The 27,933-nt window shown below is 39.2% G+C and overlaps 1 protein-coding gene across 14 annotated transcripts in view; it reads left to right on the top strand.

Moving 5' to 3' along the window:
• The window catches only part of TP53BP1 (tumor protein p53 binding protein 1), a 194,699-nt gene that overhangs the window by 133,191 nt on the left and 33,575 nt on the right, over positions 1-27,933 (top strand). For all 14 annotated transcript variants that reach the window (XM_077127643.1, XM_077127642.1, XM_077127638.1 and 11 more), the window contains one exon: positions 8,147-8,299. In XM_077127643.1, the coding sequence (XP_076983758.1) occupies positions 8,147-8,299 (153 nt within the window). The remainder of the gene's footprint in view (positions 1-8,146; positions 8,300-27,933) is intronic.

Raw genomic sequence — 27,933 nt, 5'->3', positions numbered from 1 at the left:
CTGTTCTTCCTATCCTGCCCAGTAGGGGGCACACGTGGCACACGCCTGTCTGTGGGTTCCAGCAGCGAAAGTTGCTGTGGGTCCCTCAACTCTGGAAAACTCTCGCCGTAGGGGAGGTTCGGCAACCGAAGCGTCTTGGAAGAATGCCAGCCGGCCCGGGGTTCCAAACGCGGGGAGGGTCGCCGGCTGTCGCAGCACAGGAGAGCGTCCGGCCAAATTAGCTAGTCGGCCCGGGGCACCAAGCGTGGCGGGAGGGCGCCAGCTGTCGCAGCCCGGGAGAGTGCACTGCTCCCAGCCGACGGGGGAGTCACGTGTTTGGAAGGGATCCCCCGGTCACTGTTCTCCGCAGTCTGGGGATTTCCGACCCAACTATCTCAGTTGTTCCGGGGGGCCTCGTGTGGTGGGGGCACCAGCCGCCGCGGCCTAAGGGGACCGCCTGTCCAATTCTACCAGCTGGCCTGGGAAGGTGGAAGGGAGGGACCTCGGTCGCTTGCTGTCCCACCCAGGAAAGCCCGTGCCCCTTGGTGATCTCACCGGAGCTGGTTCTCCCAGATAGTCAGCCGTTCCAGGATGGGGTACGCTGTCCCTTTGATTTCCCTCGTGGCTCCGGGAGCTGCTCTGTATTATCTCCACTCCCCCAGTAGTTGTTCTGGAGGAGGAAAAGTGAGGGCGGCAAGGCTGTCGAGGCTGGTGGCGGAGGAGCACGGTGAAGGCGGGGGAAGAGGGCACCGTGTTGGTTGGAGAGCAGCCGGAGCAGGAGGGGGAGGAGGGGGGTAGAGAGGGGGGGTAGGGAGGTCGGGCGGCTCGGCTGCTGCGGGGCGCGTGCGCCGCGCGGCGGTCCGGCGGAGAGAGAGAGGGGGTAGGGAGGTCGGGCGGCTCGGCTGCTGCGGGGCGCGTGCGCCGCGCGGCGGTCCGGCGGAGAGAGAGAGGGGGTAGGGAGGTCGGGCGGCTCGGCTGCTGCGGGGCGTGTGCGCCGCGCGGCGGTCCGGCGGAGAGAGAGAGGGGGTAGGGAGGTCGGGCGGCTCGGCTGCTGCGGGGCGCGTGCGCCGCGCGGCGGTCCGGCGGAGAGAGAGAGGGGGTAGGGAGGTCGGGCGGCTCGGCTGCTGCGGGGCGCGTGCGCCGCGCGGCGGTCCGGCGGAGAGAGAGAGGGGGTAGGGAGGTCGGGCGGCTTGGCTGCTGCGGGGCGCGTGCGCCGCGCGGCGGTCCGGCGGAGAGAGAGAGGGGGTAGGGAGGTCGGGCGGCTCGGCTGCTGCGGGGCGCGTGCGCCGCGCGGCGGTCCGGCGGAGAGAGAGTGATTGAATCTTTTTACTTGTGGTTGGTTTGTGGAGATCTTCTGTTTCTTCCTGAGTCAGTGTAATTTGTTTGTGGTTACCAGGAATTTGTCCATTTCATCTAAGTTGTCTAGTTTGGTATATAGTTGCTCATAGTATTGTCTTATGATTTTTTTTTTTTATTTCTTCAGGGTCTGTAGTAATGCACTCCTTCTCATTTCTAACTTTATTTGCATCCTCTCTCTTTTTTTTTTGTCAGTCTTGCTAGTAGCCCATCAGATTTACTGATTTTCTCAAAGAACCAACTTTTGATTTCATTTCTGTTGTTCTTTTGTTCTCCCACTCATTTAACTCTGCTTTAATCTTTGTTATTTCTCTTCTACTTGCTTTCAGGTTAGTTACCATTCTTTCTCAAGTTCCTCCAGGTGGGCGGTTAAGTCCTTGATTTTTGCTCTCTCTTGTTTTTTAATATAGACATTTAGGGCAGTAAATTTCCCTCTCAGCACAGCTTTTGCCACATCCCATAAGTTCTGATATGTTGTATTCTCATTTTCATTCGTCTTCAGATAGCTACTGATTTTTCTAGCAGTTTCTTCTTTGACTCACTGGTTGTTTGAGAGTGTGTTATTTAATCTCCATATACTTGTGAAAGTCCTCATTCTTTGGTGGTTATTGATATCCACCTTCATTCCATTGTGATCAGAGAAAGTGCTTTGAATAATTTGTGTTTTAAAATTTATAAAGACCTATTTTGTGCCCAGCATATGATCTGTTTTGGAGAATGTCCTATGAGCACTAGAGAGGAATATACATCCTGGGGTTTTGGGGTGTAATGACCTATGTATGTCTGTTAGGTCTAATTCATTTATCAGGTTGTTTAACTTCTGTATTTCCTTCTTGATCTTCTGTCTGGTGATTCTGTCTATAGAGGAGAGTGGTGTGTTGAAGTCTCCTACTATTTCTTATCCATATTTTTTACTCATCAGTCCATACCATAGGTAAAACAAGTGTCAGACTCAAGGTTTTCACAATCACACAGTCATGTTGTGAAAGCTATATCATTATACAGTCATTTTCAAAAAACACGGCTGCTGGAACACAGCTCTACAGTTTCAGGTACTTCCCTCGAGCCACTTAATGCACCATAAACTAAAAAGGGGATATCTATATAATGTGTAAAAATAACCTCCAGGATAACCTCTCAACTTTGTTTGAAATCTCTCAGCCACTGACACTTTATTTCGTCTCATTTCTCTCTTCCCCCTTTTGGTTGAGAAGGTTTTCTCAATCTCTTGATGCTGAAACCCAGCTCATTCTAGGATTTTTGCCCCATGTTGCCAGGGAGGTTTATACCCATGGGAGGTTTATGTCCTATGTAGAGCGGGGGAGGGAAGGAAGTTCACTTGCCTTGTTGGCTGATAGAGAGAGACCACATCTGAGCAATAAAAGAGATTCTCTGGGAGTGACTTTTAGGCTGTTCTAGTTTGCTAGCTGCTGGAATGCAGTATGCCAGAAACTGAATGGCTTTTAAAAGGGGGAATTTTAGTTGCTAGTTTACAGTTCTAAGGCTGAGAAAATGTCCCAATTAAAACAAGTCTATAGAAATGTCCAATTTAAGGCATCCAGAGAAAGATACTTTGGTTCAAGAAGGCCGATGAAGTTCAATTTTCTCTCTCAGCTGAAAGAGCACATGGCAGACATGGCAGCATCTGTTGGCTTTCGCATGGCTCTACAAAAGGGACTCCTCAAAATGTTTCCTCTTTTAAAGGATTCCAGGAAGCAACTCCACCTTCAATGGGTACTCAAAAGTTACCACCTACAATTGGGTGGGTCACCTCTCCATGGGAACAATCAAAATGCTCCCACCCAGCAAAATTGAATAAGGATTAAAGGACATGCTTTTCTGGGGTCCACCACAGATTCAAACCGGCACATAGGCCTAATTTTAAGTAGGCTTAGCCTATCGTTGTAAGGATAAGTTTCATAGGAACAAACCCCAAGATTGAGGGATTGACCTGTTGATTTGGTTGTTCCCCCTGCTTGCAAGAGTATCAGGAATTCTCCAAATGGGGAAGTTGAATTTTCCCCCCTTTTCCCCATTCCCAAGAGGACTTTGCAAATACTTTGAAAAGGTGTTTTTGAATCCACCATCTTATCTTTTGGATTTTATTTGTCAGTTTTATATATTCTTTTCCTTCTTTTTCTTTTTATCCTTAAAGTTACTCTTACTGGTATTCTTCAGTTCTGTGCCCTCGTCCAACCTCTCTCTCCTGTATTTTTTTTGAACTGGCAGAACTCCCTTTAATACGTCGTGTAGGGCCATTCTCTCGTTGACAGATTCTTTCAAGATTTGTTTGTCTGCAAATTTTAATCTCTTCCTTGGTTTTGAAGGACAGTTTGACTGGGTACAGAATTCTTGGCTGGTGTATTTCTCTTTCAGGATCTTAAATATATCAGACCACTGCCTTCTTGGGTCCATAGTACCAGTTGAGTAGTCTAAACTCAGTCTTAGGTCGTTTCCCTTGTATGTAATAGATTGTTTTTCTCTTGCCACTTTCAGGATTTTCTAGTTCTCTTCAACATTTGACAGACTGATTAGTATGTGTCTTGGACTAGGCCTATTTGGATTTGTTCTATTTGGATTTCATTGGGTGTCTTTGATTTGCATATTTATATATTTTTATAAGAATTGGGAAGTTTTCCCCATTATATCCTCATCTAATATTCCTAGCCCTTTACTTTCTCTTCTCCTTCTGGGACATGGATGATTCTATTTGTGTGCTTTGTTTTGTCCATCATTTCCCTGAGATCCAATTCAGATTTTTCCTTTTTTTTTTTTTGCCATTTGCTGTTTTGAGTGTTTGAAATCAGTTGTCCTGCCCTCTAGTTTGGTTATTCTGTCTTCTGCCTCTTCAGATCTGCTATTGTGTGCCTCTAGTATGTTTTTATTTGGTCTACGGCATCTTTAATCTCTGTAATATCTGCTCTTTTTCTATTTTTTCTGTCAAATTCCTCTTTATGCTTTTCTAGTGTCTTCTTGACCTCCTTTATGCTATTAGCCATCCACTGAATTTATTTAATAGAGTTCCATGAACATTTTTGATTAGTTGTTTCAATGTCTGTGTCTCTTCTGGTGTTTTAATTTGGTCGTTAGGCTAGGCTATATCTGTTTGAATCATGATATGCTTAGTGATCTGTTGCTTTCAGGGCATTTAAATATCTTGATTGGCTTACTTTGGAAGCTGATTGCCTTCAGTACTCTAAAGCCTTGAATTGGTGGGATAGATGTGGAAAAGGATACAGGGCATGGGGTGGGACACAACCTTTTGGTGATGCATTGCAGCGCAGGCATAGGTGCAGGTTGGGGATGCTACTGGTGCCTGTGAGTATGGGTGCCCAGCTGTGGTGGAGGATGTGGCTTTGCGGGTGCACGGGTCTGGGGAACAGGGGCCTGGTGTGTGCTGGTTAGGGCATGGGGCCCTTTGTGTGCATGTGCAGAGCTAGGGCAGCGGATCAGCGTTATGCCTGCATGGCTGGGGGTGGATGTGACCCAGCTGCGCAGGTCAGCGCTTTCCCAGAGCTGGGGGGCGTGACTGGCGGCCATGCGCATGTGCAGATCTGTGAGCGCTGTAAACTAAATACCTGTGCGCAGAGCTCAGGGCGGGCAGTGTGGGGCTGCAGAATTGTATGGCTGGGGGCAGGAGTAGTCTGGGTATGGAGGTGAGTGCCAGCATACTTTATGTGCTTGTGAAAGACTGCACGGAGCAGGGACTGGGAGGTGTGGCTTGGGAGGGGTGCGGCAGGGCGAGACTGCGCCTGCCTAGGAGAGGTGGCTTGGCCTGCGTGTTGTGGGGTGGATATGCACGTGAGGGGTAGGCGGGGCGGGGGTGCTTGGCGTGCAGGGAATGGGGTGGGTGACGGGGTTCAGGTGCGTGGGGTGAGTTGCGGGTCTTGGGGCTGTGCTTTTGAGGGTAATGCATTCACATTATGTGGCTTGGCTTACTTCCTATTTCCCATCTCCCCATCTGTGCACTCCTCAGGACTCTGGGCTTCCGCATTTCCGCCAGCCGGACTGTCTCATTCTCAGCTTCTCAGTTCCTCAGTTTTTTTGCAACCCGGGCTGCCCTGTGTGATGTAAAAGACTCTCCTAGGTCACTTGCACCCTAAAATCATCGTCTCAGTCGCCTTCCCTTCCCTTCTCTAGCTGTTCCTTGGAGCTGGGTTGAACTTGATCTAACCTATTCTGCCATCTTGCTGGAACCCAAGATTCCTTTTTTTTTTTTGAAACTTTTTAATAGTAAAATGTAGCAAATATGCAGAAAAGTGATAGATTTCAAAGTACATTTTAACAAGTAGTTATGAAACAAACTTTGGTATTGGTTACAGTTCCACAATTTCAGGTATTTCCTTCTAGCTACTCTAATACACTGGAGACTAAAAAGAAGTATCAATATAATGGTTCATTTGTTAAATCCTGTCTTCTCTGTTACAACTCCTCTCTCATTGGATCCTTCTATCAATCTATAGGGATATTTGGGCAATAACCATTCTAACTTCTTTATGTTGGGGACAGGTTCAATCTTATGGGGTACAGGGATACAATGGTTAATGTTCTTGGAGAGATTTACCTCTCTGTTTCATGGCTTGTCTGGCATGGGAACAATCTGGAGACTTTAGGTTTCTGAGAAATAAACTGAGTGAAACTATTATAGAATCTTAGATAGAACCCAGGGTGTTCTTTAGAGTTTTCAGGAATACTGTTGATTGGGGCCTGACGTACCATGGCAATTAGCAAATATCTAGGTGAAGCGTCCATAAAAGCAACCTCCAGAATAGAGGTTTCTATTTGAAATCTCTTTGAAATCTTTCTATTTGAAATGTCTTAGCCACTGAAACCTTATTTTCTTACATTTCTTTTTCCTCTGTATTGTCAATCCCATGATGCCAGGTCAGGCTCATTCCTGGGAGTCACATCCCATACTGTCAAAGAGATTTATACTCCTGGAAGTCATGTCTCACGTAGAGGGGAAAGTAATGAATTTATTTGTAGTGTTGGGCTGAGAGAGAGGCCACATCTGAGCCAAAAAACAGGTCCTCTGGTAGTGACTCTTCGGCATAATTATAGGTAGGCTCATCTTATCTTCCCTATTTGCCTGTACTTTCGGTTTCATATTTAAGAAACCATTAGCACATCAAAGGTAATGAAGATTTGACCCTTCTTTATTTTAGCTCTTAAATTTAGATCTTTGAGCCATTTTTATTTAATTTTTGTTTATGATATATTTTATATAAAGTAAGGGCCCAGCTTCATTCTTTTGCATGTACTATCCAGATGTCCATACATCATTTATTAAAACTGTACTTTCTCCATTGAATGGTCTAGACACCTTGTGTCTAAAATCAGTTAACCATAGAAATGAGGATTTATTTTTGGTCTCCCGATTCTGTTCCATCGATGTAGGTATATATACCATGCCGGTAGTGCACTGATTTGATTACTATAGTCTTAAAATCAGGAAATGTGAGGCTGCGACTTTTTTCTTCTTTTTTGATATTGTTTTGGCTATTCAGTGTCCCTTGAAATTCCATATGAATTTTAATATGGGTTTTTCCATTTCTGCAAAAAAAAAAGTTTAGGATATTGTAGAAATGGCATTTAATCTGTATATTGCTTTTGGTAGTGTTGTCATCTTAACTGTATTAAATCTTCCACTCCATGAATACTGGATGTCTTTCTATAAATATAGGCTTCTTTAAGTTCTTTCAGTAGTGTTCTAGTTTTCAGTATATAAGTTTTATATCTCCTTGGTTAAATTTTTTACTGGGTATTTTATTCTTTTTGATGCTATTGTAAATGAAATTGTTTTCTTTATTTCCTTTATGGATAATTCATTGTTAGTGTATAGAAATACAATCTGTGAATAGAAAATTATGAGCACAAGATAATGAATTTAGTTGGTGTTTCAGTTAACCCAGTTGCTTCTTTAAATAGAGATCGTGGTTTATTATGTTTCTGTTAATCAGAGATAATGCATTTTAATTATTTTTAAAGTATTGAATTAATTACATCTGCCCTGAATTTTCCCATAGGTATTTGTTTGGCACTCATAAGTTTTTCAGTAAATGTTTGATTCATGTTTTCCAAATGACAAAGGCTCAGTTTCTCTGAGTAATTTTCTGTAACAATTGTCATAAAAATATGGGGTCTAATTTAAATTGTTTAACCAATTATTCTTTATAGAAGAACTAGATACAGAGTCCTAATTTGCTACTATTTCCTGTTTCTGGACACTAGGTTAACTCTCTTGCCATAATATGGTCTTTGGAATAGATCCAATATTTTATATTTCATACTGGTAGAAATCATTGCACCTTGTTCCACATATAAATAAACTGGTTTTCACTGCTGATACAGGAAAAGCACACTGTACTGAGATTAGTGGCTATGCCCTTCTGGTTTTATGTAAAGGACTAAGGAATGCCTTCCTTTATCAGGAGATACTGAAGAGCTGTTGCAAATGTAAGCTGTATGCTACTTGACAAGTCAGCATCAAAATCAAAGAACTACCATCTAAAAATAGTATATTTTAAGTATCAAAATTTCACCTAAATATCTCCAGACATAAGTGCTAGAAGTTCTGATTTTGATTTAGAAAGAAATAGGTCATTTTAGGTCATGCTGATACAATCTCCTCTTAGTATCTGGCTATATGGTTGGTCCATCCCTGGTCTTATCTGTAGGTGAATAGAGAATAAAACAGTTGAAAAATTCCATCACACTGGGTTTCATAGGCCCTCTGAACAGTGTTCATGAGGAAGTGATTTGTGATAGTTTGCCATGAGGCCCATGCTTGTGTTCTATTTCCACATCACAGGGAGAGGAAGAGTTTGATATGCCTCAGCCTCCACATGGCCATGTCTTGCATCGCCACATGAGAACAATCCGTGAAGTGCGCACACTTGTCACACGTGTCATCACAGACGTTTATTATGTGGATGGAACAGAAGTAGAAAGAAAAGTAACAGAGGTAATATACATCTTGGGTCTCAATAGCAAATTTCTTTCTATAGAAAAATCACCGTCTCCCCGTTTCTTGTGTACCTAGCTACTAACACTATTTTTCTTCATCTTTTTATCAGAAACTGAAAAGGATAATGTACATGACTACAAGTTATGAGAACTGTGTTAGAAACCATAAGTTTTGAATTCTGTCTTCCATGGCCATAGGTTTGCTATTAGACCTTTGGTCAGTTACTGAATTAGTCCCATCAAGCTTTCGTTTTCTGTGAAAAACAGATTGATAAATATCTTTCAACATAAACATAAAAATTTCATACACTATGTTACTCCTTGAAAACTCTAATGAAAATTAGAACTCCTTGTTTAGCTATATATGTCTCTCAATGTCATTGTTTTCTCATTATTTTCTCATATATTTACTAATGTTCTTGCTTGGTCTCCATGAGTGTGGTAATGGACCTGTTGGTAAGAGATATACCTTCACTTCTTAGTAGGATTCATTATAGACTTATTGCCAATATTGGCATATTATAAGCATTTTTTAATTATTATAATAGACATCATTGCATGCTGACTGTGTTTAGATCTAATACTGGTTATACAAATTTTCTATAATTAAAGGTTTGGTGTGTGTCTTTGTACATATGTTAATATTTGGGAACCATTTTATTAATTGATAAGAGGTCTCATGTTTACTTCCTTTCTTCATTTTGTTTCTTTTCCCCGATATTTTTCTTTACTTCTACCTGCTGGTCATTTTCTCTGTGCCCAGAGAAAATTAAATTCTTTATATAGTATTATTAAATGAAAATATTACTACTAATGTTCAACAGTAGATGATTGTGGCCCTGATGTCAGGAACATTTGGTGTTAATTTAGCACTATAATAGTCAACAAATCCCAAACTTTGTGATTGCTGTGGTAGATGTGTGGAGAAGGGTGTGTTAGAAAGAGGGAGGGAGCCTACAAGCCTTCCTGAACCAGGCTAAAAGGCTCATAGGAGAAGTTGTACTCAAAAGAGTGTGGCAGATAACAATGAAGGGGTGAGAGAGAAGGACATTGTAGTCACAGTTAAAAATTGTGTAAATATGTAGACAGTATGTCATGCTTGATGGATATCTAGAAGCACAATATGACAAGAATGTGCAGGGAGGAACTTCTGGGGTAAAAACTATTAAACAGCTAGAAACTGTCTGAGACATTTGTTCTTGGGCTCTGTAAACCAGAAGATCACACTGTACAACATCCAGGGAAGAGCAGGAAGAGTAGGCTGATGAACTGTGGAGGAGAACATAAGATTGCTCTCTCTGTGTGGTAGCTGCTGTCCTCGATCCCCCACTTTTGTGATGAGTCACCTTGGAGTCCACTCCCTGGCTAGCTTGCTAGATATAAAAGAGACATAAAAATCCTCTTCCCCAAGAAACAGGGGTAGGCACAATGGATCACTGATCATGGATTTTGCTTAGTGAATTCAGGTCACTGGGTCCTGTCTCTGAGCTACTGTTTCAACCTGCCCTGGATAAAGGCAATGGCAGCCATTGTTTCAGCTCCACCCTTGACATGGGCAGAAGCGGTGGAGATTTAAAGACACAGTGCTTCCTCAGAGATCCAGGGGATAATTAACTGAAAGGCTGCATTGCTGGGTAGTCCAGGAAAGCATAGATTTGGGGAGTAATCAAAGAGGCTTTTGGTGTCCTTCCTGATCCCTACCCTAGCCTGTCTGTGGCCCCTTTTTGAGTCCCTGACCCTGTCTTGACTGGGAAATACTGATTCAAGTCTTCTCCTATATGACACGCCTCACAGAATTTGCCCTCCAGGATAAAAGCAGCTAGAGACAACAAAAGGATGTATAAAGCTACAGAGGGGAAACAAAAGCAAAGAGAATAGATCAAGGTTCCTGGAGAAGGAACAGAAGAAAGAAAGTTCTCTCCTGGATGTGAAACAGTTGCACAAAAAATGACATCTTAAAAATTGTACCACTATTCAGGGCAAGAATCAGATGAAGAAGAGATTTAAAAATCTGATCAGTTAAATGCAGACCATTCTAAGAATAAAGCTGACTGCATGTCAAGGAAGAGTCTTAATATAAAGCCAATAAAATCTGATATTTCATTTTAGTCTCCAGTGTCTTTGAATAGCTAGAAGGAAAAGCCTGAAATTGTGGAACTGTAACCCATGCCAAATTTTGAAATCTATTTTACAACTAATTGTTAAAATGTATTTTGAGACCTACTTCTTTTTTGTATATATGTCATATTTCACAATAAAAAAGTTAAAAATAAAATCCAGATAAGAGAGAAACTGATGGTCAGATCAAACTTGTCAAGATAATCAGATAGATGCCTAGACTTCAGCAAAAAACTACAAGCCACACCAGGAAATGGGAAGATATGGCCCAGTTAGGTGAACAAATTAAAGCTTCAGAGGTGACACAGAATTTGGAACAACTAATGAAAGATGTTCAAACATATCTCCTAAGTATAAATTCAAGGAGATGAAGGAAAAGATGGCTAAAGAGATAAAACAAATTAAGAAAACAATGTGTAAGCATAAAGAAGAATTTGAAAGTATGAAAAGAAACATAAATTATGATAAAGACACAATAGAAGAGGGTAAAAATACACTAGACGCATACAACAGCACAATTTGAACAGGCAGAAGAAAGAATGAGTGAACTAGAAGACAGGACGATCGAAATCTTACAGACAGGAGAACAGATAGAGAAAAGAATAGAAAGAATTTAGTAGTGTCTCATGTATTTCAACGACAGCATGAAATGCACAAACATAAGCATCATGAGTGTATTAAAAGGAAAAGGGACAGAAAGAATATTTGAGGAAGTAATGGCCAAAGATTTCCCAACTCTTACGAAAGACATAAATATACATGTACAAGAAAAGTAACATACTCTAATAAATCCTAATAGACCTACTCTGAAACACATGATAATCAGAATGTCAAGTGCCAAAGATGAAGAGAGAATTCTGGAAGCAGCAAGAGAAAAGAAAAGCAATATACATCATATACAAGGGATCTGCAATAAGAATAAATGCTGATTTCTCATCAGAAACTATGGAGGTGAGAAGGCAGATATGATATGTTTAAGGTACTGAAGGGAAAAAAATTACCAGCCCCAAATTCTTTATCTAACAAATATGTTGTTCAAAAATGAGGAAGAGTTTTAAATATTCATGATAAACAGAAACTCAGTTTGTCAACAAGAGACCTCACCTGCAAGAATACTAAAAGGAGTTCTGTGGGTTGAAAACAAGATAGGAGAGAGTGGCTTGTAAGAGTGTGAAGAAATTGTCAGTAAGGGTAACTAAAAGGGTAAAAAGAGAGGGGAAAAAAGACATATAAATTCTAAAGGATAAAATGGTTGTTTGTAGTAATAACGTTGAATGGTAATAGGTTAGATTCCTCAATCAGAAGACTCAGATTGGCTGAATGGATTAAAACAAACAAGCAAACATGATCCAACTATTCACAAGAGACTCACCTTAGACTCAAAGACACAAATAGGTTGAAAGTGTGAGGTTGGAAAGAAATAGTCCATGCAAGTAGTAACCAAGAAACAGCTCGGTGTAGCTATAGTAATATCAGAAAAGAAATAGATTTTAAATGCAAAACTGTTATAAGACAAAAGAAGTACACTGTATAAAAAAGGGCAGTCCATGGGCGGGCCGCGGTGGCTCAGCGGGCAAAGTGCTTGCCTGCTATGCCGGAGGGCCTCGGTTCGATTCCCGGCCCCAGCCCATGTGGCGGAAACGGAGAAACAGAATACAATAAAGCAGGAGGGTGTTTGGAAATGTTTCCCTTTCTTCCTTCCTTCCTTTCTTCTATCCTTCCTTCCTTCTCTCTGTCTTTCCTTTAAAAAAAAAAAAAGGGCAGTCCTTCTCTCTCTAAGCAGCTCAGCAGGTGAATTCACTGTCCTGCCCACTTTGTGGGACATGACTCCCAGGGGTGTAAAATGTCCCTGGCATTATGGGACAGAGCTCCTGGTATGAGTCAGGATCTGTATCAAGATATTGAGAAAGCCTTCTTGACCAAAAGGGAGAAGAAAGAAATGAGAGAAAATAAAGTTTAAGTGCCTGAGAGATTTCAAACAGAACTGAGTGCTTATCCTGGAGGTTCTTCTTATGCATTATATAGATAGCCCTTTTTAGTTTATGGTATATTGAAGTGTTTGGAGGGAAGTACCTGAAAAGTGTTGAGCTGTGTTCTGATAGCCTTGATTCTTGAAGATGATTGTATACGATATCGCTTTTACAGTGTGAGTATGAAAATCTTGTGTCTGATGCTCCTTTTATCCACAGAATGGACAGATGAGTAAAAAAAAATATGAATTAAAAGTAAATAAATAATAGGGGGCATAAGGTGTAAAATAAATTGGATTAGATGGAAATACTAATGGTCAATGAGAGGAAGGGTATGGGATGTATGAATTTTTTTTTTCTTTTTATTTCTTTTTCTGGAGTGATACAAATGTTCTAAAAATGATCATGGCAATGAATACACAATTATGGGAGGATATTGTGAGCCGTTTTTTGTACACCATGTATGGACTATATGTGTGTGAAGATTTGTCAGTAAAGATATTTTTTAAAAAGGGCGCAGTCCACCCAGAAGGAATATCTATCATAAATATTTATGCACCTCACCGTGGTACCCCAAAATATGTGAGACAGACACTGGTAAAACTGAAGGAAGAAATCAGTGTCTCTACAATAATAGTTGGAAACTTCAATACAGAATACACATTATTGCCATCAATAGATGGAAAATCTTGACAGAGGATCTATAAGGAAACGACTGATCTTGAATAAAATGAACTGGACTCAACACCATATATAGAACATTGTACTGCAAAACAGCAGAATATATATTCTTCTCGTGCCCATGGATTGTTCTTCAGGATAGGTCACAAAGCAAATCTTAATAAATCTTAAGATTGAAATCATACAGAGTCCTTTCTCTGATCATAATGGAAGGAAGCTGGAAGTTAATAACGGTGGAGAATGGAAAATTTGCAAATATATGAAAATTAAACAACACAGTCAAACAATCAGTAGATCAAGAAGAAATTATCACGCGCAGCCCCCCCGGACCAACTGAGAGAATTGGATCGGAAATCCCCAGGCCGCGGAGAACGGTGACGGGTGGGGAAGGCCCCTTCCAAACCCGTGACTCCCGGGGAACGTGCACTCTCTCGGGTGGGCTGCTGCCGCTGGCGCCCTCCAGCCACACTTGTCGCCCAGGGCCGACTAGGAAATTCGGACGGGCTCTTTCCCGGGCAGCGGCGACCAGCAACCCTCCCTGCGTTCGGACCCCGGGCCGGCTCAAGCCGCTTCGGCTAGAGAACCCCCCGGATGGTGAGAGTTTTCCAAAGTTTAAGGTCCCACAGCACCTTTTACTGGTGGGACCCGCAGACAAACGTGTGCCACGAGCGCCACCTACTGGGCAGGATAAGAAAAACAGAACCCAGAGATTTCACAGGAAAATCTTCCAAACTTTTGGATCCAATACCCAGGGAAATCTGTCTAAATGCGCAGACGCCAACAGAAGATAACGGATCACGCTCAAATAATTGAAAATATGGCCCAGTCAAAGGAACAAACCAATAGTTCAAATGAGATACAGGAGCTGAGACAACTAATGCTAAATATACGAACAGAAATGGAAAACCTCTTCAAAAACGAAATCGATAAATTGAGGGAGGACATGAAGAAGACATGGGCTGAACATAAAGAAGAAATAGAAAAACTGAAAAAACAAATCACAGAACTTATGGAAGTGAAGGACAAAGTAGAAAAGATAGAAAAAACAATGGATACCTACAATGATAGATTCAAAGAGACAGAAGATAGAATTAGTGATTTGGAAGATGAAACATCTGAATTCCAAAAAGAAACAGAAACTATCGGGAAAAGAATGGAAAAATTTGAACAGGGTATCAGGGAACTCAAGGACAATATGAACCGCACAAATATACGTGTTGTGGGTGTCCCAGAAGGAGAAGAGAAGGGAAAAGGAGGAGAAAAACTAATGAAAGAAATTTTCACTGAAAATTTCCCAACTCTTATGAAAGACCTAAAATTACAGATCCAAGAAGTGCAGCGTACCTCAAAGAGATTAGACCCAAATAGGCGTTCTCCAAGACACTTACTAGTTAGAATGTCAGAGGTCAAAGAGAAAGAGAGGATCTTGAAAGCAGCAAGAGAAAAACAATCCATCACATACAAGGGAAACCCAATAAGACTATGTGTAGATTTCTCAGCAGAAACCATGGAGGCTAGAAGACAGTGGGATGATATATTTAAATTACTAAAAGAGAAAAACTGCCAACCAAGACTCCTATATCCAGCAAAATTGTCCTTCAAAAATGAGGGAGAAATTAAAACATTCTCAGACAAAAAGTCACTGAGAGAATTTGTGACCAAGAGACCAGCTCTGCAAGAAATACTAAAGGGAGCACTAGAGTCAGAACCGAAAAGACAGAAGAGAGAGGGGTGGAGAAGAGTGTAGAAAGAAGGAAAGTCAGATATGATATATATAATACAAAAGGCAAAATGGCAGAGGAAAATATTATCCAAACAGTAATAACACTAAATGTTAATGGACTGAATTCCCCAATCAAAAGACATAGATTGGCAGAATGGATTAAAAAACAGGATCCTTCTATATGCTGTCTACAGGAAACACATCTTAGACCCAAAGATAAACATAGGTTGAAAGTGAAAGGTTGGGAAAAGATATTTCATGCAAATAACAACCAGAAATAGCAGGAGTGGCTATACTAATATCCAACAAGTTAGACTTCAAATGTAAAACAGTTAAAAGAGACAAAGAAGGACACTATATACTAATAAAAGGAACAATTAAACAAGAAGACATAACAATCATAAATATTTATGCACCGAACCAGAATGCCCCAAAATACGTGAGGAATACACTGCAAACACTGAAAAGGGAAATAGACACAAATACCATAAGTGTTGGAGACTTCAATTCCCCACTCTCATCAATGGACAGAACATCTAGACAGAGGATCAATAAAGAAATAGAGAATCTGAATATTACTATAAAGGAGCTAGACTTAACAGACATTTATAGGACATTACATCCCACAACAGCAGGATACACCTTTTTCTCAAGTGCTCATGGATCATTCTCAAAGATAGACCATATGCTGGGTCACAAAGCAAGTCTTAACAAATTTAAAAAGATTGAAATCATACACAACACTTTCTCGGATCATAAAGGAATGAAGTTGGAAATCAGTAATAGGCGGAATGCCAGAAAATTCACAAATACCTGTAGGGTCAACAACACACTCTTAAACAACGAGAGGGTCAAAGAAGAAATTGCAAGAGAAATTAGTAAATACATCGAGGCAAATGAAAATGAAAACACAACATATCAAAACTTATGGGATGCAGCAAAGGCAGTGCTAAGAGGGAAATTTATTGCCCTAAATGCCTATATCAGAAAAGAAGAAAAGGTAAAAATGCAGGAATTAACTGTTCAATTGGAAGAACTGGAGAAAGAACAGCAAACTAATCCCAAAGCAAGCAAAAGGAAAGAAATAACAAAGATCAGAGCAGAAATAAATGAAATTGAAAATATGAAAACAGTAGAGAAAATCAATAAGACCAGAAGTTGGTTCTATGAGAAAATCAATAAGATTGATGGGCCCCTATCAAGATTGACAAAAAGAAGAAGAGAGAGGATGCAAATAAATAAGATCAGAAATGGAAGAGGAGACATAACTACTGACCTCACAGAAATAAAGGAGGTAATAACAGGATACTATGAACAACTTTATGCTAATAAATGCAACAATTTAGATGAAATGGACGGGTTCCTGGAAAGACATGAACAACCAGCTTTGATTCAAGAAGACATAGATGACCTCAACAAACCAATCAGAAGTAAAGAAATTGAATTAGTCATTCAAAAGCTTCCTAAAAAGAAAAGTCCAGGACCAGATGGCTTCACATGTGAATTCTACCAAACGTTCCAGAAAGAATTAGTACCAATTCTCCTCAAACTCTTCAAAAAAATCGAAGTGGAGGGAAAACTGCCTAATTCATTCTATGAAGCCAACATCACCCTCATACCAAAACCAGGCAAAGATATTACAAAAAAAGAAAACTACAGACCAATCTCTCTAATGAATACAGATGCAAAAATCCTCAATAAAATTCTAGCAAATCGTATCCAACAACACATTAAAAGAATTATACATCATGACCAAGTAGGATTCATCCCAGGTATGCAAGGATGGTTCAACATAAGAAAATCAATTAATGTAATACACCATATCAACAAATCAAAGCAGAAAAATCACATGATCATCTCAATTGATGCAGAGAAGGCATTCGACAAGATTCAACATCCTTTCCTGTTGAAAACATTTCAAAAGATAGGAATACAAGGGAACTTCCTTAAAATGATAGAGGGAATATATGAAAAACCCACAGCTAATATCATCCTCAAAGGGGAAAAATTGAAAACTTTCCCCCTAAGATCAGGAACAAGACAAGGATGTCCACTATCACCACTATTATTCAACATTGTGTTGGAGGTTCTAGCCAGAGCAATTAGACAAGAAAAAGAAATACAAGGCATCAAAATTGGAAAGGAAGAAGTAAAACTATCACTGTTTGCAGACGATATGATACTATACGTCGAAAACCCAGAAAAATCCACAACAAAACTACTAGAGCTAATAAATGAGTACAGCAAACTAGCAGGTTACAAGATCAACATTCAAAAATCTGTAGCATTTCTATACACTAGTAATGAACAAGCTGAGGGGGAAATCAAGAAACGAATTCCATTTACAACTGCAACTAAAAGAATAAAATACCTAGGAATAAATTTAACTAAAGAGACAAAAAACCTATATAAAGAAAACTACAAAAAACTGCTAAAAGAAATCACAGAAGACCTAAACAGATGGAAGGGCATACCGTGTTCATGGATTGGAAGACTAAATATAGTTAAGATGTCAATCCTACTTAAATTGATTTACAGATTCAATGCAATACCAATCAAAATCCCAACAACTTATTTTTCAGAAATAGAAAAACCAATAAGCAAATTTATCTGTAAGGGCAGGGTGCCCCGAATTGCTAAAAACATCTTGAGGGAAAAAAACGAAGCTGGAGGTCTCGCGCTGCCTGACTTTAAGGCATATTATGAAGCCACAGTGGTCAAAACAGCGTGGTATTGGCATAAAGATAGATATATCGACCAATGGAATCGAATAGAGTGCTCAGATATAGACCCTCTCATCTATGGACATTTGATCTTTGATAAGGCAGTCAAGCCAACTCACCTGGGACAGAGCAGTCTCTTCAATAAATGGTGCCTAGAGAACTGGATATCCATATGCAAAAGAATGAAAGAAGACCCATCTCTCACACCCTATACAAAAGTTAACTCAAAATGGATCAAAGATCTAAGCATTAGGTCTAAGACCATAAAACAGAGGAAAATGTTGGGAGATATCTTATGGATCTTACAACTGGAGGCGGTTTTATGGACCTTAAACCTAAAGCAAGAGCACTGAAGAAGGAAATAAATAAATGGGAACTCCTCAAAATTAAACACTTTTGTGCATCAAAGAACTTCATCAAGAAAGTAGAAAGACAGCCTTCACAATGGGAGACAATATTTGGAAATGATATATCAGATAAAGGTCTAGTATCCAGAATTTATAAAGAGATTGTTCATCTCAACAACAAAAAGACAGCCAACCCAATTACAAAATGGGAAAAAGACTTGAACAGACACCTCTCAGAAGAGGAAATACAAAGGGCCAAAATGCACATGAAGAGATGCTCAATGTCCCTGGCCATTAGAGAAATGCAAATCAAAACCACAATGAGATACCATCTCACACCCACCAGAATGGCCATTATCAACAAAACAGAAAATGACAAGTGCTGGAGAGGATGCGGAGAAAGAGGCACACTTATCCACTGTTGGTGGGAATGTCAAAGGGTGCAACCACTGTGGAAGGCAGTTTGGCGGTTCCTCAAAAAGCTGAATATAGAATTGCCATACGACCCAGCAATACCATTGCTGGGAATATACTCAAAGGACTTAAGGGCAAAGACACAAACGGACATTTGCACACCAATGTTTATAGCAGCGTTATTTACAATTGCAAAGAGATGGAAACAGCCGAAATCTCCATCAACAGAAGAGTGGCTAAACAAACTGTGGTATATACATACGATGGAATACTATGCAGCTTTAAGACAGGATAAACTTATGAAGCATGTAATAACATGGATGGACCTAGAGAACATCATGCTGAGTGAGTCTAGCCAAAAACTAAAGGACAAATACTGTATGGTCCCACTGATGTGAACAGACATTCGAGAATAAATTTGGAATATGTCCTTGATAACAGAGTCCAGCAGGAGATAGAAACAGGGTAAGATAATGGCCAATTGGAGTTGAAGGGATACAGACGGTGTAACAGGACTAGATACAAAAACTCAAAAATGGACAGCACAATAATACCTAATTGTAAAGTAATCATGTTAAAACACTGAATGAAGCTGCATCTGAGCTATAGGTTTTTGTTTTGTTTTGTTTTGTTTTGATTTTACTATTATTACTTTTATTTTTTTCTCTATATTAACATTCTATATCTTTTTCGGTTATGTTGCTAGTTCTTCTAAACCAATACATATGTACTAAGAAATGATGATCATGCATCTATGTGATGATGTTAAGAATTAATGATTGCATATGGAGAATGGTATGATCTCTAAATGTTGGGTTAATTTCTTTTTTTCCGTTAATTAAAAAAAAAAAAAAAGAAGGGATAATTGGAGCTGAAGGGATACAGACTGTACAACGGGACTGGATATAAAAACTCAGAAATGGACAGCACAATACTACCCAATTGTAATGCAATTATGTTAAAACACTGAATGAAGCTGCATGTGAGGTATAGGTTTTTTGTTTTTGTTTTTTTTTTTTGTTTTTTTTCTTTCTATTATTGTTTTAATTCTTATTCTGTTGTCTTTTTATTTCTTTTTCTAAATCGATGCAAATGTACTAAGAAATGATGAATATGCAACTATGTGATGTTATTAAGAATTACTGATTGTACATGTAGATTGGAATGATTTCTAATTGTTTTGTTAATTCTTTTTTTAATTAATAAAAAAAAAAGAAGAAATTATCAGGGAAATTGGTACGTATCTTGAGGCAAACAAAAACGAGAATACAACACCACAACTTATGGGATGTAGTGAAGCAGTGCTGACAGGGAAAGCTATAGCTCTAAATGCTTATATTAAAATAAAGAAGAATGGGGTGGGCCATGGTGGCTCAGCAGGCAGAGTTCTTGCCTCTCATGCCAGAGACCCAGGTTCGATTCCTGGTGCCTGCCCATGCAAAAATAAATAAATAAACAAACAAACAAATAAAAATAAAAATAAAAAAAAAGAATGAGCTGAAATCAGAGCTCTAGCTGCACCCTTGAAGGAATTAGGAAAAGAATAGCAAATAATCCCAAAGCAAGCAGAAGGAAAGAAATAACAAAGACAAAATCATAAATAAATGAAATTGAGAATAAACCACAATGCAGAAAATTAACAGAACGAAGGATTGGTTCCAAGAAGACCAATAAAATTGACAAACACTGAAAATGTTTAAAACCTGGTAGGGGGGAAAGAAAAGAAGATACAAATAAATCAAAAGGGGAATGGTAGGGAGAAAAATAAAAGGGTGGTGCAATGGTGGTTCAGTTGCAGAATTCTTGTCTGCCATGCCAGAGACCTAGGTTTGATTACCAGAGTCTGCCCATGCAAAAAACAAAAAAAAGAGAAATGGGGGAGGGGGGCATTATGACTGACCCCACAGAAATGAAAACGATCATGAGGACACTATGAACAATTATATGCCAACAAATTAGACAACCTAGATGAAATGGATAAGTTCCTAGAAATACATTAAAAACGTACACTAACTGAAGACTTCAACAGCCCAATTACAAGTAGAGAGATTGAACCTGTTATCAAAAACCTCCCAGTGAAGAGATGCTCATTTTCATTAGCGATAAGAGAAAAAGTAAATCAAGATAACAATAAGATACCACCTTACACCTATAAGAATGGCTGCTATTAAACGAACAGAAAACTACAAATGTTGGAAAGGATGTAGAGAAATTGGAACATTGTTCACTGCTGTTGGTAACATATAATGGTACTGCTGCTGTGAAAAACAGTTTGGCTATTCCTTCAAAAACTAAATATTGAGTTGCTCTGTAATCCAGCAATACCAATATACGGTTTACCGAGAAAAGCTGAAAGCAGTGACACGAACTGACAACTGCATGCTGATGTTCATAGCAGTGCTATTCACAGTTGCCAAAAGATGGAAGCAATTCAAGTACCCATCACTAGACAAGTGGATAAACAAAATTTAGCATATATGTATTATGCAGCCATATGATGAAAAGAGGTTCCGAAGCATAAGACAACCTGGATGAACCTTGAGGACATAATGCTGGGGGAAATAAATCAGACACAAAAGGACAGCTACTGTATGATTTTGCTGTTATGGCGCTGGTAAACTTAATTTCAGAGGTTACACTGTAGAATATAGCAGACCTAGAGGTACACAGAAGCAGGAGATGGGGGAAAGGCTATCCAATAAGGATGAACTTAAATCCAAGGGAATGGATAGAAGTGATGGTAACTAATTAATGAAGTTATAGGTAACATTGCCATATTGAAGGTGAATGTGATTGAAAGGGGATGTATAGTGCTACATATTACAGTGATTACATTTACCATTATAAGTAAGTTCTTTCATGAATTACTTAAAAGGTTTTGATATCAGACAAAGAGTTAATAGTAGAGGGATATAGGGGGAAAACTAAAATTGCATGCTGTGCCGGGCTGAAAGGATTATGTACCCTAGAAAAGCCATTTTTAATCCAGTTCATCTTCTGGAAGCAGCCATTTCTTTTAATCCCTTTCAGCACTATATGTGGCAAACTTAGATTATCTCCACAGAGATATGACTTACCCAGTTGTGGGTATTAGCCTTTGATTAGAGGGAAATATAACTCTATCCATTCCAGGTGGGTCTTGATTAGTTTACTAGAATCCTTTAAAAGAAAATATTTTAGAAAAAGTGAGAGAGCCACAAGAACCACGAGAGGCCATGCAGCCAAACTTTGGAGATGTAGAAGAGAAGCACCCCCAGGGAAACTTCATGAAACAAGAAGTCTGGAGAGAAAGCTAACAGAAGTCACCATGTTTGCCATGTTCACCATGTGCCTTTCTGGTTGAGATAGAAACCCTGAAAGTCATCGGCCTTCTTGAACCAAGGTATCTTTCCTTGAATGCCTTAGATTGGATATTTCTGTATCCTTATTTAATTTGGACATTTCACAATTGTAAACTTGCAGCTTAATAAATACCCCTTTTAAAAGCGTTCTGTTTCTGGTATATCGCATTCCAGCAGCTAGCAAACTAAAACACATGCTATGACCAATAGTTGATAGGAAGACACCAGTAGTACCACAGCACTACTGAGACAACTAATTGGAGGGGAGGGACAAGAGACAAGGGTTTAATTTGATATTTGGTGAGGCTGTGTTTGTCCGTTCTTTGTCTCTATGGGCCAATGAAAATTGTCTAAAATGGAAAGTGCTGCTGATTGTACAACAAAGTGAGGATATTGTAAGATATGGTTTGTTTAATTTGGACATTATCCATAATGTCCAGTAGGTGCAGGGAGCCAAAGGGTACAATGACTGAGAAGCAGAAAGGCGAACTGTGTTACATTCATATGATAGAATATGGTGCAGCTACAAAGAGGAAGGATGTCAAGGTGCACACAAGACATTAGTCTTAAAGTTGTAAATGCGTTTATAGATTTTGAGACACTGAGCTATATATGTATGTGTATCAGCTGGTATTTCTTTGGAACACTGAGTAACTCTGTGACACCTAAGATGCAGAAATGGAATGGTGCAGCCCTGAAGGTTAGCATAGCTACACACAATAAATTAAAGTAACCAAAAAAGAGATCAGGCTTCAGTTAGAGATAAAGACGAAGTCTGTCTGGCTGGGATAAGGTAAATCAGAATACAGAGTAAAAGATGATAGTGTATGTGTTCTAGACCTTCATCTACTAAATATAATCAAAAGCAGAGTGGTTTATTGTGTCTAGAACTTTTCTGTAACACACATTCTAAATCAACATGTCTGGATAGCTCATTTAAACAGTCCAAACTCCTGGAGTCCAGAATGGGAATGAGGGCTTGTAATTCCATATAGGTTAATGTATTACCCTGATGCATCTCAGACTGTGGTGGGCTGATAGTTAGAAAGAATTGGTAGGGTTGCTTGAGGATCTTAAGGGACAAAAAATGGAACCACTAAACTTTTCCATTTGGGAAACCTTGGGTACACTCTCAACCATGTGAACGCCCATGAAAATAGGCCAAGCCTCAGATTTTGGGGCTTGTCCTTATGAAACTTATTTCTGTTGAAGAGAAGCTAAGATCACCTATAGTGAGACTTACTAGCGGCTTTCAGGATGTTTCCTTGGTTGCTCAGATGTGACCTGTGTTGCGTTGAAAATGTTATGTACTCCAGAAAAGCCATGTTTTAATCCAGATCCAATCTTGTGGGAGCAAATGTTTCTTTTAATCTTGATTCAATGCTGTAGGGTGGGAACTTTTTTTTTTTAATTAAAAAAACAACAAACAAAAAATTAATGTATCATTCCATTCTACATATATAATCAGTAATTCTTAATATCGTCACATAGTTGCATATTCATCATTTCTTAGAACATTTGCATCGATTTAGAAAGAGAAATAAAAAGACAACAGAAAAAGAAATAAAACTATAACAGAAAAAAAAAAGATTACACATACCATACCCCTTACCTTCACTTTCATTTATCACTAGCATTTCAAACTAAATTTATTTTAACATTTGTTCCCCCTATTATTTATTTTTATTCCATATGCTCTACTCGTCTGAGAACAAGGTAGATAAAAGCATCAGACACAAGGTTTTCACAATCACACATTTACATTGTGTAAGCTATATCATTGTTCCGTCATCATCAAGAAACATGGCTACTGGAACACAGCTCTACATTTTCAGGCAGTTCCTTCCAGCCTCTCCACTAGATCGTGAACAATAAGGTGATATCTACTTAATGTGTAAGAATAACCTCCAAAATAACCGCTCAACTCTGTTTGGAATCTCTCAGCCATTGACACTTAGTCTGATTTCTCTTCCCCAATCCCTTGATGTTAATTCTCAGCTCATTCTAGGGTTTTTCTCAATCTCTTGATGCTGAGTCTCAGCTCATTCCGGGCTCTCTGTCCCACGTTGCCAGGAAGGTCCACACCCCTGGGAGTCATGTCCCATGCAGAGAGGGGGAGGGTGGTGAGACTGCTCGTCGTGTTGGCTGAAGAGAGAGGCCACATCTGAGCAACACAAGAGGCTCTCTTGGGGGTGACTCTTAGGCCTAGATTTTAAGTAGACTTGACCTCTCCTTTGTGTGGTTAAGTTTCATATGAACAAACCCCAAGACTGGGGGCTGAGCCTATAGCTTTGGTTGTACACAGTGCTTGTGAGAATATCAAGAATTCAACTTGGGGAAGTTGAATTTCTCCCCGCTCTCACCATTCCCCAAAGGGGGCTTTGCAAATAGTTTTCCACTCACTGATCGAATCTCTCTGGGATTCATCGGGGCATCACTCTGGACAAACCAACAAAATCTCATGTCCTACCTGAGATTCCAAGTACTTATGGCATTCAATCAAGATATCTACATAAGTTATATTAGGAAATGCTCTAGTCAAAATATAAATTTTGTACCAAACATTTTTTGCTTTAGTCTCACACAGAAGGTGACATTTTAAAATATTAATTACCATCTATTTTCAGCACCCTGCAATAATGACATTCCTTTGTTCTTCCTCATGCAAAAACATTTTTAAAATTTGTACATTGTACATTCACTATTATTATACACTCTAGGCATTCCTAGATTATACCATCTCAATCTTTAACATCTATCTTTCTTTCTGATTTCATTTATGTCCCCAGCCCTCCTCCCTCTATCATTTTCATATGCAGCTTCATTCAGTGTTTTAACATAACTGTATTACAGTTAGGTAGTATTCTGCTGTCCATTATTGAGTTTTTATATTCAGTCCTGTTGCACAGTCTGTATCCCTTCAGCTCCAATTATCCAATATCTTACCCTATTTCTATCTCCTGATGGTCTCTGTTATCAACGAAATATTCCAAGTTTATTCACTAATGTCAGTTCATATCAGTGAGACCATACAGTATTTGTCCTTTAGTTTTTGGTTAGTCTCACTCAGCTTAGTGTTTTCAAGGTCCATCCATGTTGTTACATACTTCATAAGTTTATTCTGTCTTAAAGCTGCATAATATTCCATCGAATGTATATACCACAGTTTGTTTTGCCACTCGTCTGTTGATGGACATTTTGGCTGTCCAAATGGAACATCCAAATGGAAAGAGATGGAACATCTCTTTGCAGTTGTAAATAATGCTGTTATAAACATTGGTGTGCAAGTGTCCGTTTGTGTCTTTGCCCTTATGTCCTCTGAGTAGATACCTAGCAATGGTATTGCAGGGTCATATGGCAATTCTATATTCAGCTTTTTGAGAAACTGCCGAACTGCCTTCCAGAGCGGTTGCACCATTTGACATTCCCACCAACAGTGAGTAAGTGTGCCTCTTTCTCCACATCCTCTCCAGCACTTGTCATTTTCTGTTTTGTTGATAATGGCCATTCTGGTGGGTGTGAGATGATATCTCATTGTGGTTTTGATTTGCATTTCTCTAATGGCCAGGGACGTTGAACATCTCTTCATGTGCCTTTTGGCCATTTGTATTTCCTCTTCTGAGAAGTGTCTGTTCAAATCTTTTTCCCATTTTGTAATTGGATTAGCTGTCTTTTTGTTGTTGAGTTGAGCAATCTCTTTATAATTTCTGGATACCAGACTTTTATCTGATATGTCATTTCTAAATATTGTCTCCCATTGTGTAGGCTGTCTTTTTACTTTCTTGATGAAGTTCTTTGATGCTCAAAAGTGTTTAATTTTGAAGAGTTCCCATTTCTTTCTTTCTTTCTTCAGTGTTCTTGCTTTGGGTGTAAGGTCTATAAAACCGCCTCCAATTATAAGATTTATAACATATTTCCCTGTATTTTCCTCTAAATGTTTTATGGTCTTAGACCTAATTTTTAGATCTTTGATCCATTTTGAGTTACCTTTTGTATAGGGTGTGAGATATGGGTCTTCTTTCATTCTTTTCCATATGGATATCCAGTTCCCTAGGCACCATTTATTGAAGAGACAGTTCTGTCCCAGGTGAGTTGGCTTGACTGCCTTATCAAAAATCAGATGTCCATAGATGTGAGGATCTATATCTGAGCACTCTATGCGATTCCATTGGTCAATATATCTATCTTTATGCCAGTACTATGCTGTTTTGACCACTGTGGCTTCATAATATGCCTTAAAGTCAGGCAGCGTGAGACCCCCAGCTTCGTTTTTTCCCTCAGGTTGTTTTTAGCAATTCGGGGCACCCTTCCCTTACAGATAAATTTGCTTATTGGTTTTTCCATTTCCGAAATATAAGTTGTTGGGATTTTGATTGGTATTGCGTTGAATCTGTAAATCAATTTAGGTAGAATTGACGTCTTAGCTATATTTAGTCTTCCAATCCATGAACATGGTATGCCCTTCCATCTGTTTAGGTCTTCTGTGATTTCTTTTAACAGTTTCTTGTTGCTTTCTTTGTATAGGTCTTTTGTCTCTTTAGTTAAATTTGTTCCTAGGTATTTTATTCTTTTAGTTGCAATTGTAAATGGAATTCGTTCCTTGATTTCCCCCTCAGATTGTTCCTTGCTAGTGTATAGAAACACTACCGATTTTTGAGTGTTGATCATGTAACCTGCCACTTTGCTGTACTCATTTATTAGCTCTAGTAGTTTTGCTGTGGATTTTTCAGGGTTTTCAACATACAGTATCATATCATCTGCAAACAGTGATAGTTTTACTTCTTCCTTTCCAATTTTGATGCCTTGTATTTCTTTTTCTTGTCTAATTGCTCTGGCTAGAACCTCCAATATGATGTTGAATAACAGTGGTGATAGTGGACATCCTTGTCTTGTTCCTGATCTTAGGGGGAAAGTTTTCAGTTTTTCCCCATTGAGGATGATATTAGCTGTGGGTATTTCATATATTCCCGTTATCATTTTAAGGAAGTTCCCTTGTATTCCTATCCTTTGAAGTGTTTTCAACAGGAAAGGATGTTGAATCTTGTCAAATGCCTTCTCTGCATCAATTGAGATGATCATGTGATTTTTCTGCTTTGATTTGTTGATATGGTGTATTACATTAATTGATTTTCTTATGTTGAACCATCCTTGCATACCTGGGATGAATTCTCCTTGGTCATGATGTATAATTCTTTTAATGTGTTGCTGGATTTGATCTGCTAGAATTTTGTTGAGGATTTTTGCATCTATATTCATTAGAGAGATTGGTCTGTAGTTTTCTTTTTTTGTAATATCTTTGTCTGGTTTTGGTATGAGGGTGATGTTGGCTTCATAGAATGGATTAGGTAGCTTTCCCTCCACTTCGATTTTTTTGAAGAGTTTGAGCAGAGTTGGTACTAATTCTTTCTGGAATGTTTGGTAGAATTCGCATGAGTAGACATCTGGTCCTGGACTTTTCTTTTTGGGAAGCTTTTTAATGACTGATTCAGTTTCTTTACTTGTGATTGGTTTGTTGAGGTCATCTATTTCTTCTTGAGTCAAAGCTGGTTGTTCATGCCTTTCTAGGAAGTTGTCCATTTCATCTACATTGTTGTATTTATTAGCATAAAGTTGTTTATAGTATCCTGTTATTACCTCTTTTATTTCTGTGGGGTCAGTGGTTATGTCTCCTCTTCCATTTCTGATCTTATTTATTTGCATACTCTCTCTCCTTCTTTTTGTCAATCCTGCTAAGGGCCCATCAGTCTTGCTGATTTTCTCATAGAACCAACTTCTGGTCTTATTGATTTTCTCAATTGTTTTCATGTTCTCAATTTCATTTATTTCTGCTCTAATCTTTGTTATTTCTTTCCTTTTCTTGCTTTGGGGTTAGTTTGCTGTTCTTTCTCCAGTTCTTCCAAGTGGACAGTTAATTCCCAAATTTTTGCCCTTTCTTCTTTTTTGATATAGGCATTTAGGGCAATAAATTTCCCTCTTAGCACTGTCTTTGCTGCGTCCCATAAGTTTTGATATGTTGTGTTTTCATTTTCATTTGCCTCGAGATATTTACTGATTTTTCTTGTAATTTCTTCCTTGACCAACTGGTTGTTTAAGAGTGTGTTGTTGAGCCTCCACATATTTGTGAATTTTCTAGCGCTCTGCCTAGTATTGATTTCCAAGTTCATTATTTATGATCTGAGAAAGTGTTTTGTATGATTTCAATCTTTTTAAATTTGTTGAGACTTGCTTTGTGACCCAGCATATGGTCTATCTTTGAGAATGATCCATGAGCACTTGAGAAAAAGGTGTGTTTGCTGTTGTGGGGTGTAATGTCCT

This window comes from Tamandua tetradactyla, chromosome 14, assembly GCF_023851605.1.
Source record: "Tamandua tetradactyla isolate mTamTet1 chromosome 14, mTamTet1.pri, whole genome shotgun sequence".
Lineage (NCBI taxonomy): Eukaryota > Metazoa > Chordata > Mammalia > Pilosa > Myrmecophagidae > Tamandua > Tamandua tetradactyla.
The sequence above is the reverse complement of the archived record's forward strand: the minus strand, read 5'-3'. Positions and strand labels throughout refer to the sequence as shown.